General features: G+C 44.1%; 1 protein-coding gene across 1 annotated transcript in view; it reads left to right on the top strand.

Moving 5' to 3' along the window:
* The window catches only part of tmtc1 (transmembrane O-mannosyltransferase targeting cadherins 1), a 139,061-nt gene that overhangs the window by 91,396 nt on the left and 26,381 nt on the right, over positions 1-21,284 (top strand). The window contains exon 11 of the mRNA XM_087996930.1: positions 18,683-18,791. Coding sequence (XP_087853056.1) covers positions 18,683-18,791 — 109 coding nt within the window. The remainder of the gene's footprint in view (positions 1-18,682; positions 18,792-21,284) is intronic.

Below are 21,284 nucleotides of genomic sequence, written 5' to 3'. Positions count from 1 at the left end.
CCCCTTATCGAATCTAAATCAATCCAGAAAGTCACTCTGGTTCTGATCCACTGCAAACAATGCTTACTGTTCAAATATGATGGTCACTGGCCCAATCTCATTTAAATTTTCAATTGAAAGCTCTAGACTTGGGAGTAAAGTTTGAACCCTTTTGGCCATCATCAAAGCATGAATGTAGATTTTTCTTGTAGTTGGTAACATTCCAGCAAATGCAGGTTTGCAGCAAGTTGACGTTTCTTTTCTGGTTATCAATATTAATGATGGGGGAGAGAGAGAGAGAGAAATGTTTTGTTTTGGAGGGTGGGGGGGGGAATGGAGTCTGAGAGAAACTTGTAAACGCTTACTTGCATTTTCTGATTTTTAAATTCCCAGCATTCTCAGTGTTATGCTTTTTAATTAGTGATTGAGTAAATATTCCGATTTGCTTTTAATTATATCTAGGAATGGGAAATTCTACCAATAGTCTCTGAACTGAAAGAGAAAAATCATTAAAATATCTTGTCCTTTTAGACTATTTTCCTGCACATTATTACCATTTCCTTGAAAACTTTTTTAATGCGTGGACTTTAAATTCCTTTTCTCTGGGGTAAATTTGGCTCTATGTTGACTTGGGATAAGCAATAAATTAGCCACAGGATTTGGAGAGATCAAGAAAGGGAAATGAAGAAAGAGTGTTAGGGGGTATTTTCAGATGGCAAATTGTTAACTAATGGAGTGCTGCAGGGAACAGTGATGGGACCATGTGTATTTACAATATAGATTAGTGACTTAGGTGAATAAAGTAAATGTACTGAAACTATATTTGCAGATGGCACAAAAAAAAAGAGGTGGGAAGGCAAGTTGTGGAGATGACGCATAGTATCTGCAGAGGGATATAGTCAGGTGAAATGAATGGTATCATTACAAAGGTATTTTAGTTAGAAGTACAGATGTCTTGCTGCAGTTATATAGGACCTTAGTGAGACCACACCTAGATTAGCATATGCAGTTTTGGTCTTCCTACCAAAGAAAAAATATACTTGCCATAGAGGGAGTGCAGCGGAGGTTCACTAGGCTCCAGGGATAGCAGATAGCTTAGGAGGAGAGGTTGACTGGGCCTATATTCACCAGACACTAGAAAAATGAGAGGAGATCTGACTGAAATGTACAGTTTTCTAACAGGGCTGGATAGGTTAGTTGTGTGGAGGGTGTTTTCCCTGGTTGAGAGTCTAGAACCAGGGGGCAAAGTCGCAGGATATTGGGTGGGCTATTTAGCACTGAGGTGAGGAAAGACTTCTACACTCAGGGTAGTGAACTTGTGGAATTTTCCACTGCTGAAGGCTGTGAAGTCTAAGTCACTGAATATATTCAAGAATGCGATGGATACGGTTTTAGATTTGAAAAGCATTGGTAAGTATGAGGAGAAAGTGGGAATATGGCACTCAGGTAGAGGATAACCCATTGATCATATTAATTGACAGAGTAGGTTCGAAGGGCTGAATGACTCACTGCTGTGCCTTATTTCTGTGCTCCAACAAAATTCTTACAGGGCTTGACAGGGTAAGTGCACAGGTGGTTGTCTTCCTTTGTGGGGGGAGCCTAGGACCAGACGGCAAACTCTGAGTAAGCAGTCACCTGTTTAAGACAAAAGATGAGGAAGAATTTCTTCTCTCTGAGTAGTGAATCTGTGCTTTACTGCAGAAGCTAAGGCTGCATTGTGAAGTGTATTCAAGGCTGAGATAGTCGGACTTTTAATCAGGTTGGGAATTAAGGGTTCAGGGGATGAAGCAGGTGGGTGGAGTTGAGGATTGTCAGATCATCCGTGACCTCAGTGAAAGGCTGACTCATTGGGCCGAATTGCCTACTTCTGTTCCTGTGTCTTATGGCAAAATAGGAACTCAAATTTCTGCAAGTATTGAGCAATCTGATGTCTCTTGACACCAAACAACTGTTGCATGTTATTGCTGATATAATAGTTGTGCCCCTGTTCTGCAGTTCAGCAAGTAAATAACCAATTCAAAGTAAGCAACAGTGCAAAGCAGGAACGTCACAGGAGCAGTGCTTGTGCCTTCGCTGACATTTGTGTGGTAGCTGGCTGCAAAGAATCTGCGTCCATTGCAACCTTACTGCTCTTGATCGCTCCCTGCTGGTCCAAGTCAGAAATGCATGCATGGCTGTACTGCTTTCCAAGGTTGAATTGCCAGTTCAGTATTTCCATCAGGACTCATCTGAATGCGTTCCTTTTTTTTAGTACACCCATGGGGACATGGGGCCACTGGCTGGCCAAAACTTATTGCCTGTCCCTTGTTGCCCCTTGGGCACTCCAAGTATAATCAAAGCTGTAACAAGGCTGGCAGAGAGGAAGCAATAAAGGTGGCTTCCTCTCCTCCTTACTTACCTGTTCAGCAGCGACTTTAGATTAGCATCTTAGCAGAGACTCAGCTCATTGCCTGCTTCCACTTGTTTTGTCGAACACGGCTCACACCAGATTTTCTTGGTTCCAGTTTTGCTTGTTCAGCTCCTCAGATCATCTCCAGCAGTCTCTGGTCACTCATTCCTTCCATTCACTGAAAGTTGGCCAGCAGCACACTAAGCAATCCTTTGCTCTGCCTCACTGTTTGTACATCATCTTTGCAGAAGGACAGCAGATGTTGGGGACAAAGCTTTGAAAAATTGTGGTTTTGCTTTTTGTTGGTCTTTACCGCCAGCAGCCTGTGCAACAAAACAAGTGATTGAACAGTTCTGTTTTCCAAATGGTTTTATCCTCTTCCTCCTCCTGTCCCCATCTCTGGCATCACCCCATGATTCAGTGAGTTATACTCTTGCCTCAGGAGGTCATGGGTTCAGGTCCTGCTCTTATCATTTGAGCACACTATCTGAAGAAGGGTTTATGCCCGAAACGTCGATTCTCCTGCTCCTTGGATGCTGCCTGACCTGCTGCACTTTTCCAGCAACACATTTTTCAGCTCTGATCTCCAGCATCTGCAGTCCTCACTTTCTCCTAGTTGATTTTAACCTACTGCGAATCCTCTTGCAAGGATGCCTTCCTTGAAGAAGCTCTCTTCCTCCCTCGACAGATTCCTGAAGAAGGGCTTATGCCCGAAACGTCGATTTCCCCTGCTCCTTGGATGCTGCCTGACCTGCTGCGCTTTTCCGGCAACACATTTTTCAGCTCTGATCTCCAGCATCTGCAGTCCTCACTTTCACACTATCTGAGCACACATGCAGTACTGAGGGAATGCCGTACTGTCAGAGGCGCTGCCTTTTCAAAACAATGTTAAACCATTCCAGCTTTTTCATGAGATAACTAAATATCCCATTTCATTGAAGAGGTGTAAGGAATTCTTACTCCTGCCAGTATTTATACCCCTCATCAATGTCTCAGAAACAGATGAGCTTGCCACATATTTCATTCCTGATTCTGCAAATGTGTGGAGTGGAAATTGGCTGCTGTATTTTTTACGTTAAGACAGTGACTACACTTCAAAAGAATTTCATTAACTGTGAATCACTTTAGAATATTCTGAAAGCCACTAAACGAAGGCATGTCTTTTTTTTTTTAAGTTCTCAGACAAATAGCTGATGGAATGTGCAATGGGAAGAGAAATAGCCAACATACAAAAAAAGTCAGCGACTGATGATGAAGCAGTGAAGTGATCAAAGTGGCTTTAGTAGGTTTGACAGTCAGCATGGCAGTCACTGCTCAGAAGCAGATAACAAGGCAAAGCAAATGTGGATCTAAACGGCCAACAGAGCGGAATACTAGTGCGACCACATTCTGTGTATCGTATCCTTTCTCATCACTCAGACACATTCAGGCCCAAAGGTTGTTGGAATAAAAGACCAGTCTTTTACTTGTGTTTTTATGTCTGATTTGAAAACATTTTCTCTTGCTTTTCTGCACTGGAGAAGCAATGGGGGAAGCCCTATCCCGGCATCAATTGCGACAGCAGAAGCCCTGCATCAGTGGCACATTGTTAAGTTTGAGTGAGGGATGTTGAGCTGAAGAGGAATTTATTTTCCTGCCCCTTCACTCCAATTCCCTGAATGTAGGAGCTTTGGCAGATCTGCAGACTCCAGCTGGATGTCAGCTTTTTCTTGTTCTCATGAGGTTGGTGCTTTGAAGCGGTTTCAGTTGTGCCGAAGTCAGTTGCAGTTGCTGTAGTGTGGAACTGAATATATGAGTGAAGTGCTGTCTAAGAGCCTCCCTTGGGAGTATAATTCTGCATCCTATTTACAGACAGTCGCATCTGTCGAGAATTCGATATGGCTGTCAAAATGAACAGCCAACATTGTAGATTTTTGCCAATACCCTTTCCTCTCCTCACTGCCTCTCCACTTTGGTAGGAACTGATATTTTGCTGGTGTACCGTTCCATGGGGGTTAGATATTGAAACTACGTGGTGATAAACCCACCTTGTGACTCCCCAAAGCCTGTCCACCATCAACAAGGCACAAGTCAGGGGTGTGATGGAGTACAGTCTAGATGCCTGGACGAGTGCAGCTCCAGCAACACTAAAGAAGATCAAACCCCTTTCCAGGTCGCAGCAGTCCAACTGATTGACACCCCGGCCAGCACCTTTGGGGGGTGGGGGTGTGCCCTCCTCGTCTTCTCAGCAGGATGTGGGAGGGGTTCTGTTCTCAGGGTAGGGTCACTGTACATGGGTCAAGAGGCAAAGCCAGGCCCCTGGCCAGGGGCAGCATTGGTGCCTGTGATTCCTGTCCCTCACCCTGATCTGTGTCTATGGCAGCAATAAGCTTGTGTTTTGCGATGCTGTATAAATGTTGGAAAACAGAAAATTGTGTCATCAGATGCAGGAAGTCAAGGCTGGTGCTTCTAAAATCTACACGTGAAGGTGATCCTGGGCAGGAATGTTTCACAAGCAGAAGTTGCCGTGATGACCCTCCATTAGTGGTTTTCATGAAAAGATATAATATGACTTGGATGGCTCATTCCAGTTTCCCTTCTTGCTGATGGCTCAGTTCTGCAACAGAGACACTGCTTTTAAACCTCTGTAATAGTGACGGAGCATCTTCCAAACATGGCATCTCTGCCACGTAGAACAGGAGCAACTGGCACACAGGAACACCACCAGCCTCGGGTCCTCCTCCGAGGCATTCACCCTCCTGACATGGAAATACAGAGGAACCTCAATTATCCATCATTCGATTAACTAAATTTTGGATTATCCGAACAAGATCGCAAGTCCTGATGTTTGGCTAACTATGTTGTCCAGCATTCGATTAACTGAACAAAATACTCCCTGCCCGTGTCCTTCTGATAATCGAGGTTCATCTGTATATTACCGTTCGTTGACTGCTGCTCGGTCAAGATCTTGGAACTCCATCCATGAAGTGCATTGTGGGTTCGAGAAGGCAGCTCACGTCCACTTTCTCAAAGGGTAACTAGGGACAGGCAGTAAATATTGGCATTTGCCCAGATCCCAATGAGCAAGTTTAAACCGATGGGGACAGCATAGTGCAGTGGATCCAACTCTGGCTTGACGTGACAGGGGCCAACTCCAATACTGTGCATTTTCTCTGCTAACAATGGTTAAATGTTGACTCAAAGCCAGCAGTTGAGAACTTGGAGCGCCAACAAGATATACTTCAAATATTTGAACTCAGATTTCTTACAGTGTTCCTGTATTTTTGTGGATGGGGGAAGCGGAAAGACTATGATGTGATGCAACATGCAGAGCGGTTTTATGTTATTCATAACTGATTGCGTTGACAGCATCACCATGCTCCACAAAACCAGGATATCGGAACACAATCAGGCTGCTCAAGCCCTTGAGCTGAAGGCGATACGAAATAGGAACAGGAGTAGACCGTTCGGCCCCTCTTTCCCATATGCTCTTTCCCATAACCTTCTGTTCTGCTACTGACTTTGTTCCACGATTGGATAAAATTGTGCCTGGTCTGATTGAGGACGTAACTCCACTCTCCTGCTGACACTGATACCCGTTAGCTCCAGGGTTGTAAGGGCTCATCCTCCCTACCCCTCAGTCCCTCCTTCCTCATTAACATGCCGCTGTATGTTGATATCTTTGGCAAGAACATTGAGCTCACGAGCCAACTCTCCCTGTCTCTGAGTCTCTCCATTTCCATTAGCCGTTCCTTGGCCTTAGCTTTCTGACTGAGAGTCAACATCATAATCGGCCCCAGGCTCAGCTTCAGGTCAGATTACCTCTCAATCCTATGTACTGCCCATCGTTAGTGGTCTCTCACTGACAGGGAAGGCTCCCTTCCACACTCAGGGTGAGTCCATGGGTGGCTGTACAGACCGATGGGGTTACTGCAGGCTCTGTCACACTTGGGACAGGTGGTGGTCACAGGAAGGGGTGATGAGGCCTTGGTGTGGCAATGCGCTCCTTACGCTGTTTTCCCCGGGCATCTTCCCAGATGCTCCTCCTCCACTTTGGACGGTCTTGGGGCCAGTGATTCCCAGGCATCTGTGGGAATGCCGCACTTCCCTGGTGAGGCCTTGAGGATATTCCTGAAGTGCTTCCTCTGTCCCCTTGGGGCTCAGCCGCCGTTTCGGAGCTGGGAGCAGAGCACCTGCCTGAGGAGTCCTTGGTCGGTCATGGGGATGATGTGCCCAGCCCCGATGCAGCTGATCAGGTTGGGGGTCAGTGCCTCGATGCTGGGGATGTTGGCCTGGTCAAGGACCCTCCTGTTGTTGCGTCTATCTTCTCAGTGGATTTGCAGGATCTTGAGCAGGCAGCATTGGTGTATACGGCTCCGGCACCTTGAGGTCCCTGCTGTAGACATCTCAGAGCCATACAGGAGGGCAGGAATCACTACACCTCTGTAAACCATGAGGTTGGAGTTCGATCTGATGTTGTCTGTGAATACCCTTTTCCTCAGGCAGCTGAAGGCTGCATTAGCAATCTGGGGACAGTGCTAGAGCTCTTCATCAAGAGCTGCTCTGGCTGGTAGGGTACTTCCAAGGTATTAGAAGTAGTCAATATTCTCAAATCCAACGATCTCATATCCACCTCTTCCATGTCAATAATTTAATCTATCTCTCAGAGCATCTTCTGCCGAGACCCTCCTTCGTGTCTTTCATGTCTTTCTCCTGATCAGACTTCAATCTGAAATCGAAATTGCTACTCCTCCAAATCTACTTATCCTTCAAAGTTCTCCACTCATTATTTACTCCAGTCCTCACTAACCAGCTCCGGCTCTTCCATTCCCCACTGGATCAAGTTTCATCCTTGCGTTAAAATCTTTCATGGCCTTGTCCTCCTCATGATCATACTTCTACCAACTCCACCTCCCTCTCCCTGTGCCCCTCGACATCCCATTCCCTGAGCATGGCTTGTTACAGATTGCTCTCTCGCACTCTCACCCTCTCAGTCTCCACACTCTCGATCTATGTGCTCTCTTTCGACACATGGCACTATTTAAATGACAGTTGTCACATTCCAAATGAAGCTGAAGTAAATACAATGTTCCTTCCCCCATCTTTGTGCATCTGTTTGTCTTGCTGTGGGCACGCACTTTTTCACAGAATTACAGAATCCCTACAATATGGGAACAGGCTATTTGGCCCAACAAGTCCACATCCAGCCTCCAAAGAGCATACTACCCAACCCCATCTCCCTACCCTTTCCTTGTAATCCTGCATTTCCCATGACTACTGCACCTAACGTATGCGTCCCTGAACACTATAGGAAATTTAGCATGGCCAATCCAACAAACTTGCACATCTTTGGACTGCGGGAGGAAACCGGAGCACAATGCGGAACCTGAATTGGACATCACACATAAAAGAGACTTCTGGAAGGCTAGCGGGGGAAATGGAGGAGCGATACATTCAGTTAATGCATCCTAAGATGGTTTGAAATGGGGAGTGTTGTCCATTTTGTTGGCTATAGTAGCAGTGCTTAATGATAACACTGCAATGTTAGTAGGGAAAAGTGTGTTCAATTGCACACACTAATCAGCAAAAGAAATTCACAAAAGGTGAAGACTCTGTCTTACCTTTCTAAACTCATTGAATTTTTGTGCTTTCTTGACATACAAATATAACACTTTGAAAAGCCTGCAGTACGGTCCTGATTGCTTTCTGTTTGCACAGTTTGTCATCCACTCAAGCACGCAACTGGCCATATCAATCTGTTGCTGGGATACACAAACCACTTGTGGCAAGTCTTGCCTTGGGAAGCCTGAACTTGTTGCAAGCCATTAATGTACACAAGGAGGTGGCCGAACCGAACTGTGTGAAACTAGGAGATGAAGAAATTTGTAATCGTTCATCAGTTCGAGGGGAAATCAAGTCAAGGGAGAGGGAGCAAGTTCTTTTGGGTCAATATTTGACCCTATACTCTCAGACTACAGCTGGGTAAAGAGGGGAGGGATACACTTGGCTAAAATCTTTCAAATTCTTTTGTTCATTTGTGGAGTGTAGGCATTGCTGGCTGGACCAGCATTTATTGCCCATCCCTAGTTGCCCTTGAGAAGGTGGTGGTGAGCTGCCTCCTTGAACCCACCTGCAAAGCTGTTAAGGGAGGGAATTCCAGGATTCTGACCCAGAGACAGTAAAGGAACGGCGATGTATTTCCAAATCAGGATGGTGAGTGGCTCGGAGGGGAACTTGCAGGTGGCTGGTGTTCCCATGTACCTGCTGCCCTTGTCCTTCTAGACAGAAGTGGTCGTGGGTTTGGAAGGGGCTGTCTTGCGATGTAATGTGGTAGAGCATGCAGCGGTGAAGTGAGGAAAAATATTTTCACTCTGGGTATAGAACACACTGCTGCAGTGTGTGGTGGAGGCAGGTTCAATGAGACATTCAAGAGGATATCGGATGATTATTTGGACAAATGTAAGGTACAAGGGTCTGGGAGTAAAGGTAGGAGGTTAACACTAAGTAATGATAGATGTCTGACTAGTTGCATGCAGACATGATCGGCCGAATGGCTTCATTCTGCACCGTAGCAATTCGGTATTTCTGTGATTTCTTTTTGATATGAAATCATACTTTAGCAGTTGAACTGCTTTGGTTAAATGTTGATCCTAAAACTGCCCCAACCCGCCTTGTCCCTGTTTGTCACCAAGCCCTTTGTTGGGGTAGGTCATCAAACAAGCTTCTTTGTGACATCATTGTCCAATTCTTGAATGTCCGTCAAACATCCTGCTTCACCCATCTCCAGCATTTTTAGTAAGCAAAAGCGTTTGAAGAACCCAAGAAGAAAGAATTTTGATTTTGTTGAAAATGAATATTCTCCTTTACTGTTGGCACAATTGATCTGGTGATGCATCTTCAATTCCAAAAGATTCCTCATGTGTTGGTAACTCCAACTTCATAAGAAACAGGGAAATCAGAGAATTAAATTAAAATAGGGTGCAAGATAAAGTCACCATTCAGATGGTTCTTCAATGTTTAGGTAACCTGCCCCCCCCAGGTGAGGCTAGTTTCCTCACTTCCTTGAGGCAACCTCTAGCAACGATGGCCACAAAGGACTGATTTAGGATGAGAGCAGAGAATCGTTGCTCCATCTGCGAATTTTGTGTGCGTGCAAAGATGCCATGAATTTGTACAGTTGTGGGCTAGGGATGGGTCCTTAAATGGAATTGTAGTGGGTAAACGCAAATAAAGTTATGAAAATGTCAGAAATAGCCAACCTAATCTGCTTCAAAGTCCAACTCGGTGTGTTTACATCTGCCTTTCAGATGTACAGAACACCCTTTGTTTCTGGTAAGGTGTAGTGTATGCATGTATGTATGACTGTCCTTCCATCTCTGTTCAGTTTCACAAGACCGTGGGAATTGAAGCCCGATTCAGAATGAATTGAAATGTCAAGTTAGAGTTCAGGTGCAAACCTGGCTCCTTTACATCGGGTGTGGCTGATCCTGCAGCTTGCCAACTCTCCTCCCTGTCACCAAACAAGTATGAGCCTGCCATCTTGGTCGATCCACATTGAAAGACAGTCTTTCCCATTTTTTGACTTCTGTTAAAGCTGGGTATGCAAACATTGCAGCATCTTCAGATTTTAAAGATGATATCAGTTGAAAGTTACTCACGACATGGTGGTGCAGATTGGTGTCAAGACCTGGCTGGTTCACGAATGACCTTTAGGAAGCCCCTTTTCCTGGTCTGGCCTGTATGTGCTTCCTGTCCTACACAACATCGCTGACTCTGAACAATTCCCTCCAGTTGCCTTTCAAAACAGTCAGCTAGTTTTCAAAGAAGAATATAGTCTATGGTTGTTCGAGAGTACCACTGCTTTCTCGGGATTGGGCCATAAATGCAATATCCACACCCTGTGAATGGATTAACATTGTTGAGAAATACAGGCCTGACTGGGAATGTTTCAATGTCAGCTGCTTTTTGGTGCTGATCCAACGATTGTCATTGCAAAGCAAATTTTACCCCCTCTCCTGTAGCTCTTTATAAGTGCGCTAGTAGGGGCCCAGTAATGATACGTTGGCAGCACTGGACAACCCAAGAATGAACACCAAAATATTACAGATGCTCGTAATCTTTAAATGAAAATTTATTGAGTTGCTCAGCAGGCCAGGCAGCATCTGTGGAGAGGGAAAACTGACCTTTAATCCAAACAGTATTTCTGATACTGGTCATTCTGCTATTATAACACAGTTGTATTCCTCTGCAAACTCACGCTGTAGAAAAATGCGCTATGGAAAACAACTATAAAAAATCACACTGGAGAAGACGGCTAATAGAAAATCGATGTACCCGTTCAGTAGAAAGTTTGTGTTTTCCAAACAATATTCCCAATTCGTCAGTTGTGTTATAGCCAATTCACGTTGACGAAACGCGCATTATAGCAGAACAACCTGGATATTATTTTTGTCCAGCTCTGCACGGATGCTGCCAGACCTGCAGAGTATTTCCAGCATTTTCTGTCAAGATTATTTACATTGAGCTGCGTATGGTGCGAGTGGAGACTGTGGTGCTAGGGAAATGTAGGTACTTATGGCTGGGCTTGCAAACATTGCAGCTTCTTCAGGTATCAGAGTGCATTTTGCAAACTTTTTTCCCATGAACGAAAGTCACTGACCTGAATGTCAAGTTGGGAAAAGTGAAGGAGGAAATAAAAGAATGGGAGGATTAGTTTACATGGTGTCTTCTACGTACTTACCTTACACTGTCGTATAAATGACCTCATTTTTTGTGTAGTTGCTATTAAATCAGATTGCCCCTGGTTGTTAAATTCCTTCCAAACATTGTTTCTAAGATACAAGAATTCGAAAAATGATTTTGAGTGAGTCGCGGTAGCTGCCTTTTCCCACAATACTTTGTAAGGTTGGGGATTCAGGGATTGGTGGATGTGGGATGTGAGAATGGTTGGGATGGAAACTGGTCAGGGAGATCCAAGTGAGAATCAACTACTGATCAACAGTCCGGGCCAGTTACCAACAGTGACCAAAAAGGTCGGGATGGAGTGAAAGGTTCCGGGGATTGGGAGGCAAAAAATTTTTATGGGAAAAGGCTTCATTCCAATGATGCATTGTGGGGGAGCGGTGTCACGGGTGTGTACGAGCTGGATAGCAAGGTTGTCATCAAATATTACAAGTACATATAACAAGTGTGTGGGTCATGCTTCTGATATTGCGCATTGTTTTTGGAATAAATGTTTTTCACATACCATCATCAGTCATTTAAAGTTATGTTTTTTATGTTTTGCAAAGATGAGAAATGATAGTTATCTGCTAAAATAGGCAGTTGTCAAGTACCTGGGGGGAGCAAGATGCAAGCTGAAGGTTTCTCTAGTCAAGCCTCAGAACTTTGCTTCCACTCAACAAATATCGCCTCTAACAACAACGCTGTTTTATGTTGTTATATATCCACCTGCAGAGTGGAGATTCTGTCCTATCCGTTCATCAGCTCAGAATCACTATCAATCAAATGGCAGTAGCATAATTGACTTCACTCCTCATTCCCCCTCTCAGTGGTTTGCTTGAGAATGGAAGGTTTGAGATCTAAAAATAGACTGGAAAAGCTGGGACCTTTTTCACTGGAGCATAGGAGTTTGAGGGGTGACCTTATTGAAGCTTATAAAATCATGAGGGGCATAGCTAAGGTGAAAGGCAGGTGTATTTTCCCCTGAGTCGGCGAGTTCAAAACTAGGCGGCAAATCTTTAAGATGAGAGGAGAATCATAAAATCCCTACTGTGTGGAAACAGGCCATTCGGACCAACAAGTCCACACCGACCCTCTGAAGAGTATCCCACCCAGACCTGTTCCCCTATTACTTTACATTTACCCCTAATGCACGTAACCTACACAGCCCTGAACATATGGGCAATTTAGCATGGCCGGTTCACCTGATCTTTGGATTGTGGGAGGAAACCGGAGCACCCAGAGGAAACCCATGTAGATACGGGGAGAATGTGCAACCTCCACACAGACAGTCACCCAGGGTGGAATCAAACCTGGCGCTGTGAGACAGCAATGCTAACCACTGAGCCCTGTGCCATCCTGCATGGGCACAAGGGGAAAATTTTACACAGAGTGGTTCTTGTGTGGAATGAACTACCAGATAAGGTGATGGTTGCAGGTATAATTACATCGTTTGAAAGGCAATTGGATAAACCCATGAATAAGCAAGATTTGGATGAATATGAGCCAAACATGGGCAGATGGAACTAGTTAAGTTTGGGATCATTGTCAGCATGGACTGTTTGGACAGAAGGATCTGTTACTGTGCTGTATGACTCTGTTCAGGAAGAGATGTAGACCGCATATACTTAGACATCACATCAGTCTTCAATTAACATCAAATTCCAAACAGATTTATTGAATTATAATTCTGATGCTATATCATGGAGCTGTGTTGCTGTTTAGTAGGTCTTCTGCAGGTTTCTGGGGAAGGTAAAGGCTGACATTTACTGTATGTGAGCATATGATTTGTAAGCAGAAGTAAGCTACTCGGCCTGTCAAACCTGAAACTGTCATTCATTAAGATTATGGTTAATCTTAATAACCATAACAATTCCCTCTGTCTTGCTTATCAAGAATCTATCTACCTTTGCCTTAAAAACATTCAGCGACCACCTTCTCAACTGGCTTCTGAGGTAGTGTGTGCCAGGTCACCCAACATTGAGACAAAAAATAATTCTCATCTTTGTCCTAAAAGGCCAAGCCTGAGTTTTAAATCAATGCTGCCTAGGTCTGAACTGACCCACAAGAGGAAACATTCTTTCCATATCCACCTTGTCAAGACCACTAAGGATTTTACACACTTCAGTCAAGTCACCCCACACTCTTCAGTGCAAACAAACCAATCTGTCCAATCATAAAACAGCCCACTCATACACCCTCTCGCCATTGGAGAATCTCATTCTAATGTTTTGATTGAACTTTGATCTTTGACACTTGGCTTGCGTTCTGCACTGGAGTTTGCTGTTACTTAACCAATACATGAATCATTGTAGCAAGTTCAGGCCTCATACCTGGATGTATTATTGAATGTATCTTGAGATGAAAGTTCACTCTGGAGTCAAAGTGGAGGTATGCGAGGCTACGGTTCCAAATTTCCCCCAGGATTCATGCCGGCTGGGATAGGTAAAATGACCTCTGGTTTGCAGTTTAATTCACTGCTGCAAATTCACATTTCCTTGTCTTTTTGGTGAGTTGGCTCTTGAAAGCTGTAGAATCCCCATCAGCTAAATGTGTTTTTTTGTGCACTGAGGGGGAAACCAGCTGAAGAGTCAGAAATATTTTGATAGGTAAGTCTATCTTTAGTATTACAACGGTGGTAGTATTACAGCGGTGGAAAGGACGATGGATGAAGACTCGCCATCTGAGGTAGTTTGGGCTGAGGTTAGGAATAGGAAAGGTGAAGTCACCCTATTAGGAGTTTTCTACAGGCCTCCTAATAGTCCTAGAGATGTAGAAGAAAGGATTGCGAGGATGATTCAGGAGAAGAGTGAAAGTAATAGGGTGGTTGTTATGGGGGACTTTAACTTTCCAGATATTGACTGGGAAAGCTATAGCTCGAGTTCGTTAGATGGGTCGGTGTTTGTCCAATGTGTGCAGGAGGGTTTCCTGACACAATATGTAGACAGGCCAACAAGAGGTGAGGCCATACTGGATTTGGTTCTGGGTAACGAACCAGGCCAGGTGTTAGAATTGGAGATAGGTGAGCACTTTGGGGATAGTGACCATAATTCGGTGACTTTTACTCTAGAGAGGGATAAGTGTGCACTGCAGGGCAAGAGTTATAGCTGGGGGCAGGGAAATTATGATGCAGTGAGGCACGACTTAGGATGCGTGGCTTGGAAAAGTAGGCTTCAAGGCAAGGGCGTAATTGATATGTGGAGCTTGTTCAAGGAGCAACTATTGAGTGTCCTTGATAAGTATCAGGGAGGAAAGGGTCGTGTGAGGGAGCCGTGGTTTAATAAGGAATTGGAATCCCTTGTTAAAGGGAAGAGGGCGGCCTATGTAAAGATGAGGCGCGAAGGTTCAATTGGGGCGATTGAGAGTTATAAGGTAGCCAGGAAGGATCTGAAGAGAGAGCTCAGAGCAGCAAGGAGGGGACATGAAAAGTCCTTAGTTGGTAGGATTAGGGAAAACCCAAAGGCTTTCTATAGGTATGTTAGGAATAAAAGAATGACTAGGGTAGAAATAGGTCCAGTCAAGGATAGTAGTGGGAAGTTGCGTGTGGTGGCTGAAGAGATTGGGGAGACACTGAATGAATACTTTTCATCAGTATTCACTCAGGAACAGGACATTGTTGCCGATGTGAATACTGAATCACAATTAATTAGAATGGACGGCTTTGAGGTATGTAGGGAAGAGGTGTTGGAAATTCTGGAAAGGGTGAAAATAGATAAGTCCCCTGGGCCTGATGGCATTTATCCTAGGATTCTCTGGGAAGCCAGGGAGGAGATTGCAGAACCATTGGCCTTGATTTTTATGTCCTCGTTGTCTACAGGAGTAGTGCCAGAAGACTGGAGGATAGCAAATGTGGTTCCCTTGTTCAAGAAGAGGAGTAGGGATAACCCTAGTAACTATAGGCCGGTGAGTCTCACTTCTGTTGTGGGCAAAGTCTTAGAGAGAATTGTAAGGGATAGGATTTATGAACATCTGGATAGGAATAATTTGATCAAGGATAGTCAGCATGGTTTTGTGAAGGGCAGGTCGTGCCTCACAAACCTGATTGAATTCTTTGAGAAGGTGACTAAGGAGGTGGACGAGGGTAAAGCGGTAGATGTGGTGTATATGGATTTTAGTAAGGTGTTTGATAAGGTTCCCCATGGTAGGCTACTGCAAAAAATACGGAGGTATGGCATTGAGGGTGAGTTGGTTTGGATTAGGAATTGGCTGGCTGGAAGAAGATTGAGGGTGGTAGTTGATGGTAAAGGTTCATCTTGGAGTGCAGTTACTAGCGGTGTTCTGCAAGGATCTATTTTGGGACCATTGCTGTTTGTCATTTTTATAAATGACCTGGAGGAGGGGCTAGAAGGTTGGGTGAGCAAGTTTGCGGATGATACGAAAGTCGGTGGAGTTGTTGACAGTGAGGAAGGATGTTTGAGGTTACAGCGGGATATAGATAAGCTGCAGAGCTGGGCAGAAAGGTGGCAAATGGAGTTCAATGTAGGTAAGTGTGAGGTGATTCACTTTGGTAAGAGTAACAAGAAGATGGGGTACTGGGCTAATGGTCGGATACTTGGTAGTGTGGATGAACAGAGGGATCTTGGTGTCCATGTACACAGATCTCTGAAAGTTGCCACCCAGGTAAATAGGGCAGTGAAGAAGGCATATGGCATACTGGTTTTTATTGGTAGAGGAATTGAGTTCTGGAGTCCTGAGGTCATGTTGCAGTTGTATAAGACTCTGGTGCAGCCGCATCTGAAGTATTGTGTGCAGTTTTGGTCGCCATACTTTCGGAAGGATGTGGGGCACTGGAACGGGTGCAGAGGAGGTTTACCAGGATGATGCCTGGTATGGTAGGAAGATCGTATGAGGAAAGGCTGAGGCACTTGGGGCTGTTTTCATTGGAGAAAAGAAGGTTTAGGGGTGACTTGATAGAGGTGTACAAGATGATTAGGGGTTTAGATAGGGTTGACCATGAGAACCTTTTTCCACGTATGGAGTCAGCTATTACGAGGGGGCATAGCTTTAAATTAAGGGGTGGTAGGTATTAGACAGATGTTAGGGGTAGATTCTTTACTCAGCGAGTCGTGTGTTCATGGAATGCCCTGCCAGTAGCAGTGGTGGACTCTCCCTCTTTATGGGCATTTAAACAGGCATTGGATAGGCATATGGAGGATAGTGGGCTAGAGTAGGTTAGGTGGGCTTGGATCAGTGCAACATCGAGGGCCGAAGGGCCTGTACTGCGCTGTATTTTTCTATGTTCTATGTAAAAGCTATTGCGATGTCACCTGAAAGCTGTCCTAAGACTTCCATGTCCCCATGTATCATACATGTATCTATTACAGGTAATACCAACAAGCTGTTGACAAATCTGTCAAGTCCTTGAAATATTTCTGAAATTTAGACAATAAACAAAGGCATTTTGATAGTCTCCATTGAAAAAAATGTTGCTTAGCTCACAACCTCACAGAAGTGTCAGAGGCTGAGGGGTGACCTTATAGAGGTCTACAAAATTTTGAGGGGCATGGATAGGGTAAATAGGCAAAGTTTTGTTCCTGGGGTGGGGGAGTCCAGAACTAGAGGGCATAGGTTTAGGGTGAGAGGGGAAAGATATAAAAGAGACCTACGGGCTAACTTTTTCACACAGGGTGGTGCGTGTATGGAACGAGCTGCCAGAGGAAGTGGTGGAGGCTGGTACAATTGCAACATTTACGAGGCATTTGGATAGGTATATGAATAGGAAGGGTTTGGAGGGATATGGGTCGGGTGCTGGCAGGTGGAACTAGATTGGGTTGGGATATCTGGTCGGCATGGACGAGTTGGACCGAAGGGTCTGTTTCCATGCTGTATATCTCTATGATTCTAAGTGTCAACCAACTGTATCCATTCATAATATCGGTGTCAAAAACTTCCATGTACTTCACACCTCTTAATATTCTGTAAATAAACACACAAGTATTGAAAAACTGCATGAAAGAAAGAATAATCAAGCAAACCTTGCACACTCTGGCAGGTTGAGACAGGAAGAATGACAGCAGTAAAAGCAATGATGACTAGCAAAGGATTATGGTTTCTGAATATTGATTATTTGGAGGTGAAGAAATGAAAAGAAGTACAACAGTGGGGAAGAGTAAATAATTAATTAGGTGCAGGAGAGAAAAGGAAACTGAAGTCGTGCACTTGGATCCAAAATGTTTAGCGTAAAAATGCAGGGAAACTAAGCTACATAGTCGACAAGGTTACATGTGAGATGAAGGTAACTACATTTTGCACAACGCAAATGGTAGAAAGGAACCAAAAATTGGATAAATTTCGATTTCAAATTAGAGGTTTGTGTTTGGAAATCAAACAATTTGATGACCAGGTGACTAAGACGAGAAGCACCCTGATATGCAGAACATTGTATTTCTGAAAAGAAAATTAATATTTATGTCTTAAAATGACTATTGCTGGAGCCAAGACCTCCCTTGACAGCTGTGGAACAGTGCCGCAGGATTCACTGAGGCTAAATCCAAGATTTGAAGCCATGAGATGCCATTTCTACAACTGGTAACATCACAGTTCAACGCCATCGTTCAAATCACCAGTTGACTTTTGAAAGACAAATCCTCTGAGACACTGAAGCAATTTCTTCAACGGCAGTATCTAATACCTGGTTCGTTCAAGCAAGCTAGTGAGAGCCCATTGTAATTGACTGACTTGTATAGTGGATCAATATGGATGTCAATATTATCTTGGTTAATTTCATTTATTGGATTGGAAGATTAATTGACTGCGACATTTCATCTGTAGGACAGATGTGGTCTAAAAAGTGCTGTTTAGTAATGACAACCTGATTGAACAGGCAGCTCTTCACTGATGTGAGAAGAAAGGTTTCCCCTTTAAATGATGCGCAAAGTGTCTCAGGATAGGGCCATGGTGTAATGAAAGTTGAATACCATCACAGATTTCCTTTACATCTGCTAAGTTGAAAACCAAAACCACACTAACACTAAATAAATCTGTAAATGGTAATAAAGTCAGAAGGAAATATTCAGAGTTTAAATGTTCCCCTTGACAAAATACAGTCATGACTCCTCTGTGCTAACACACAGGAGTATCACTAACTGGGGTGAATGTGGGATTCACTTTAGGAGCCAATTGATGAAGAGTCATCTAGACTCGAAACATTAACTTGCTTTCTCTCTATGGATGCTGCTAGAGTGTCAGAGTGGCCAATATATTGAATGTTCTTCCAGGGAAGGCAAAAAGAATGTGTTTGTCCTTTTTGCCCTACCTGGAAGAACATTTGAAATGTTGGCCACTCACTGATTTCCAGCGACTTCTGTTTTCAGTAGGATTCATTCCTCCTTCTGTCCTCCCTTACCTTCTCTATCTTTTTTGCTAACCTCTACCTCTCTTACTCTCTTTATCTCTTATACTAACTGCTCTCTCTTATCACATTAGAATTGAAAACTGGTTTATAATTGCTCGAGGAACCTAGTGGTTTAGGGACTGGAAGCAAATACCTACTTTTAAACCCAGACTGGTGGTCTAGCATTCACTTCAAACAGTCACGCTCGGGATGCTAGACAGATGTCTGATGAAACCGATAAAGTCAAATTCAACTCTGACAATGTGTTTGCCGCCTTGCAGATCCCAGAAGAAACTAGTCGAGGCTGAGCAGTTACTGCGTGACTCTATCCGGTTTGGCTCCCAGTTTGCAGATGCCTACTCCAGCCTTGCAGCTCTATTGGCTGAACAGGTGAGTCTTGGTGCCGTTGACGTGGTGAGTTTATTGACTAAACTTGGTCTGATCTTTTGCAGTGGTGCACCCAGCTAAATGCACATGGCTTACCAGTCCTGAGTATAGGAGAACTCATCCACTGTGCTAGGACGTAGGTTTGCCGGTTTCCTGGATGATCATCTACATGCCAGTGTCCTCTTGCTCTGTACTTCAATCAATAAGCTTGCTGGACAGGATTGATTACTGTGCTATTTCTTAACCCTCACATGGAGAATTTTTAACGATGACTGCAGAAGCATTCTTCTTACATTCTCTCTGCCCCAGCGATGACTTTTATATATTCTGTCCCAGGGAAACCGTGATTTTCTGAATACAGAGGTGTAGTGAGAGTTGATGGTCGTTGTCTTTTCCCGAAGATGGGGAGTTTCAAGACAAGGGGCACATTTTTAGGTGAGAAGAGAGAGATTTAAAAAAAGACAGGAGGGGCGAATTCTTTACACAGAGCGTGGTTCACATTTGGAATGACCCTCCAGAGGAAGTGCTGAATGTGGGTACAATTACAACATTTAAAACGTATTTGGATGGATACGTGAATAGGAAGGGTTTGGAGAGATGTGGGCCAGGAGCAGGCAGGTGGGACTAGTTTTAATTTGGGATTATGTTCGACATGGACTGGTTGGACCGAAGGGTCTGTTTCTGTGATGTATGACTCTTAAGAACTTAGCACCATAATTGATGAAAGAGAAGACTATTTCTTTTGCACAATTTTACCACCGCTTTCCCTGACATCAAATATCCTTTCCTCTCTTCTGTTTGCTGCAGTGTTTCTGTACAAAATTAGATCAAGTGAAACTTTTTTGAAGTTTCTGGAGGCTCTTGGTGTTATTATGGAATTGACTGCATTTATGATGGGAGATAGATCCCAGAGAGATCAGCAGTTCAGACGCCAATGAATGGGCTTCCCTTCACTCAGTCACCTACAGAAGAGTCAACATTATGTTCCCAACATGTTGTCTAGTTGGATATAGATTCAGTTGAAGGTGTTTGTTCTTGTTGCCCTACCTGGAAGAACATGCGATGTGTTGGCCACTCTCATACTCCAGTGGCAGAAATTACAGAAAGCAGCTTGCGTAGGTTGTTGCAGTTTGTGTGATTTTATTTATCATAGAATCCCTACATTGTGGAAACAAGCCAATCTGCCCATCGAATCCATACTGACCCACTGAAGAGCATCCCACCCAGACCCAACCCCATCCTCTCCCTGTAGCGCTGCATTTCCCATGGTTAATCCACTTAGCCCACAGATCCCTAGACACTGTGGGTAATTTAGCCTGGCCAATCCACCTAATGCGCACACTTTTGGATTGTGGGAGAAACCGGAGCACCTGGAGGAAACCCACACAGACACAAGGGAGAATGAACAAGTTCCACACAGACAGTCGCCCAAGGCTGGAATCGAGCCTGGGACCTTGGTGCTGTGAGGCAGCAGTGCTAACCACTCAGCTGCCGTGCTGCCCTTATTGTTCTCGGATTGATATCCGTATGGCAGCAGCCAGGAAAACCATGGTAGTCTTTGCTACTGTTGGGAAATCTATACTTTCCACCCAGGGGAGGCACTAGCATAGGCCATTTCATCAATAGCTCCAGAGGTACTAGGCCTGTCTGATTTACCATAAAGCAAGTGAATGAACAAATTCATGACTGCATGCAGGTTTGTCTTCATGTGTCTTTGTCCATGTTAGTTCACTTGCATATGAATGCGGATATTTGTTTGTGCTTGTATAAGTTCATGCTTTATGAAATTACAGTGAATGATGCTCTCAAGTAAGCTGATGGGTGGTGTTGCAGATTACTGATGGTGTGATCCCCATGCTGTTGGTCAATGCACAAATGTCTGAGCTTTCTCAGTCCATATTTTGTCACTTGCGTGAATCTGGCGCTATGATTGGCTGCTTTCCCATCTGAACTGAGAGAGCCTAGAGGGTTGGAAAAGGCTGCAAAATCAGAACAATGAAAGCTGTTGAAATTAGCAACTCATGAGATTGGTAACTCAGCTGGATGTGCATTTAAACTTTATGCATCAAATACCCTTGTGGCCCACAAAGTCAAAAGCAAGAAGGTGTGATTGTTTTTACTACCTGATGAGGTCATTAGGGTTAGGGGCTACTGACTACGGTCCCCTGTTTTGGCTTTGAGAGCTACATTTTAATGGGGTGTTTCAGTGCAAGAGTCACTTTTTATTGTGGGGATACAAAAGAACTGGAATTGTCATTTAAACAGAGAAGTTTTAAGAGGAGTTTTAATAGAGGTATTTAAAGTTATATGGAATTTTGATAGACTAAATAATGAAAAGTTGTTCTGCATTGACATGTAACTGGACGAGATGGATTAAATTAATTGGAAAAAGAACCAGAAGCTTTTTTTTAAATGCAGTGAATGGTAATGCATTACCTGAAAGTGTAGTGTGAGCAGATACAAAGTAACTACCTACCAGAAATAACAGCTTGAAAG

The sequence above is a fragment of the Chiloscyllium plagiosum genome, unplaced genomic scaffold (assembly GCF_037043375.1).
Source record: "Chiloscyllium plagiosum isolate Xiang-an unplaced genomic scaffold, Cpla_swu_hap1 HiC_scaffold_19, whole genome shotgun sequence".
Lineage (NCBI taxonomy): Eukaryota > Metazoa > Chordata > Chondrichthyes > Orectolobiformes > Hemiscylliidae > Chiloscyllium > Chiloscyllium plagiosum.
The sequence above is the reverse complement of the archived record's forward strand: the minus strand, read 5'-3'. Positions and strand labels throughout refer to the sequence as shown.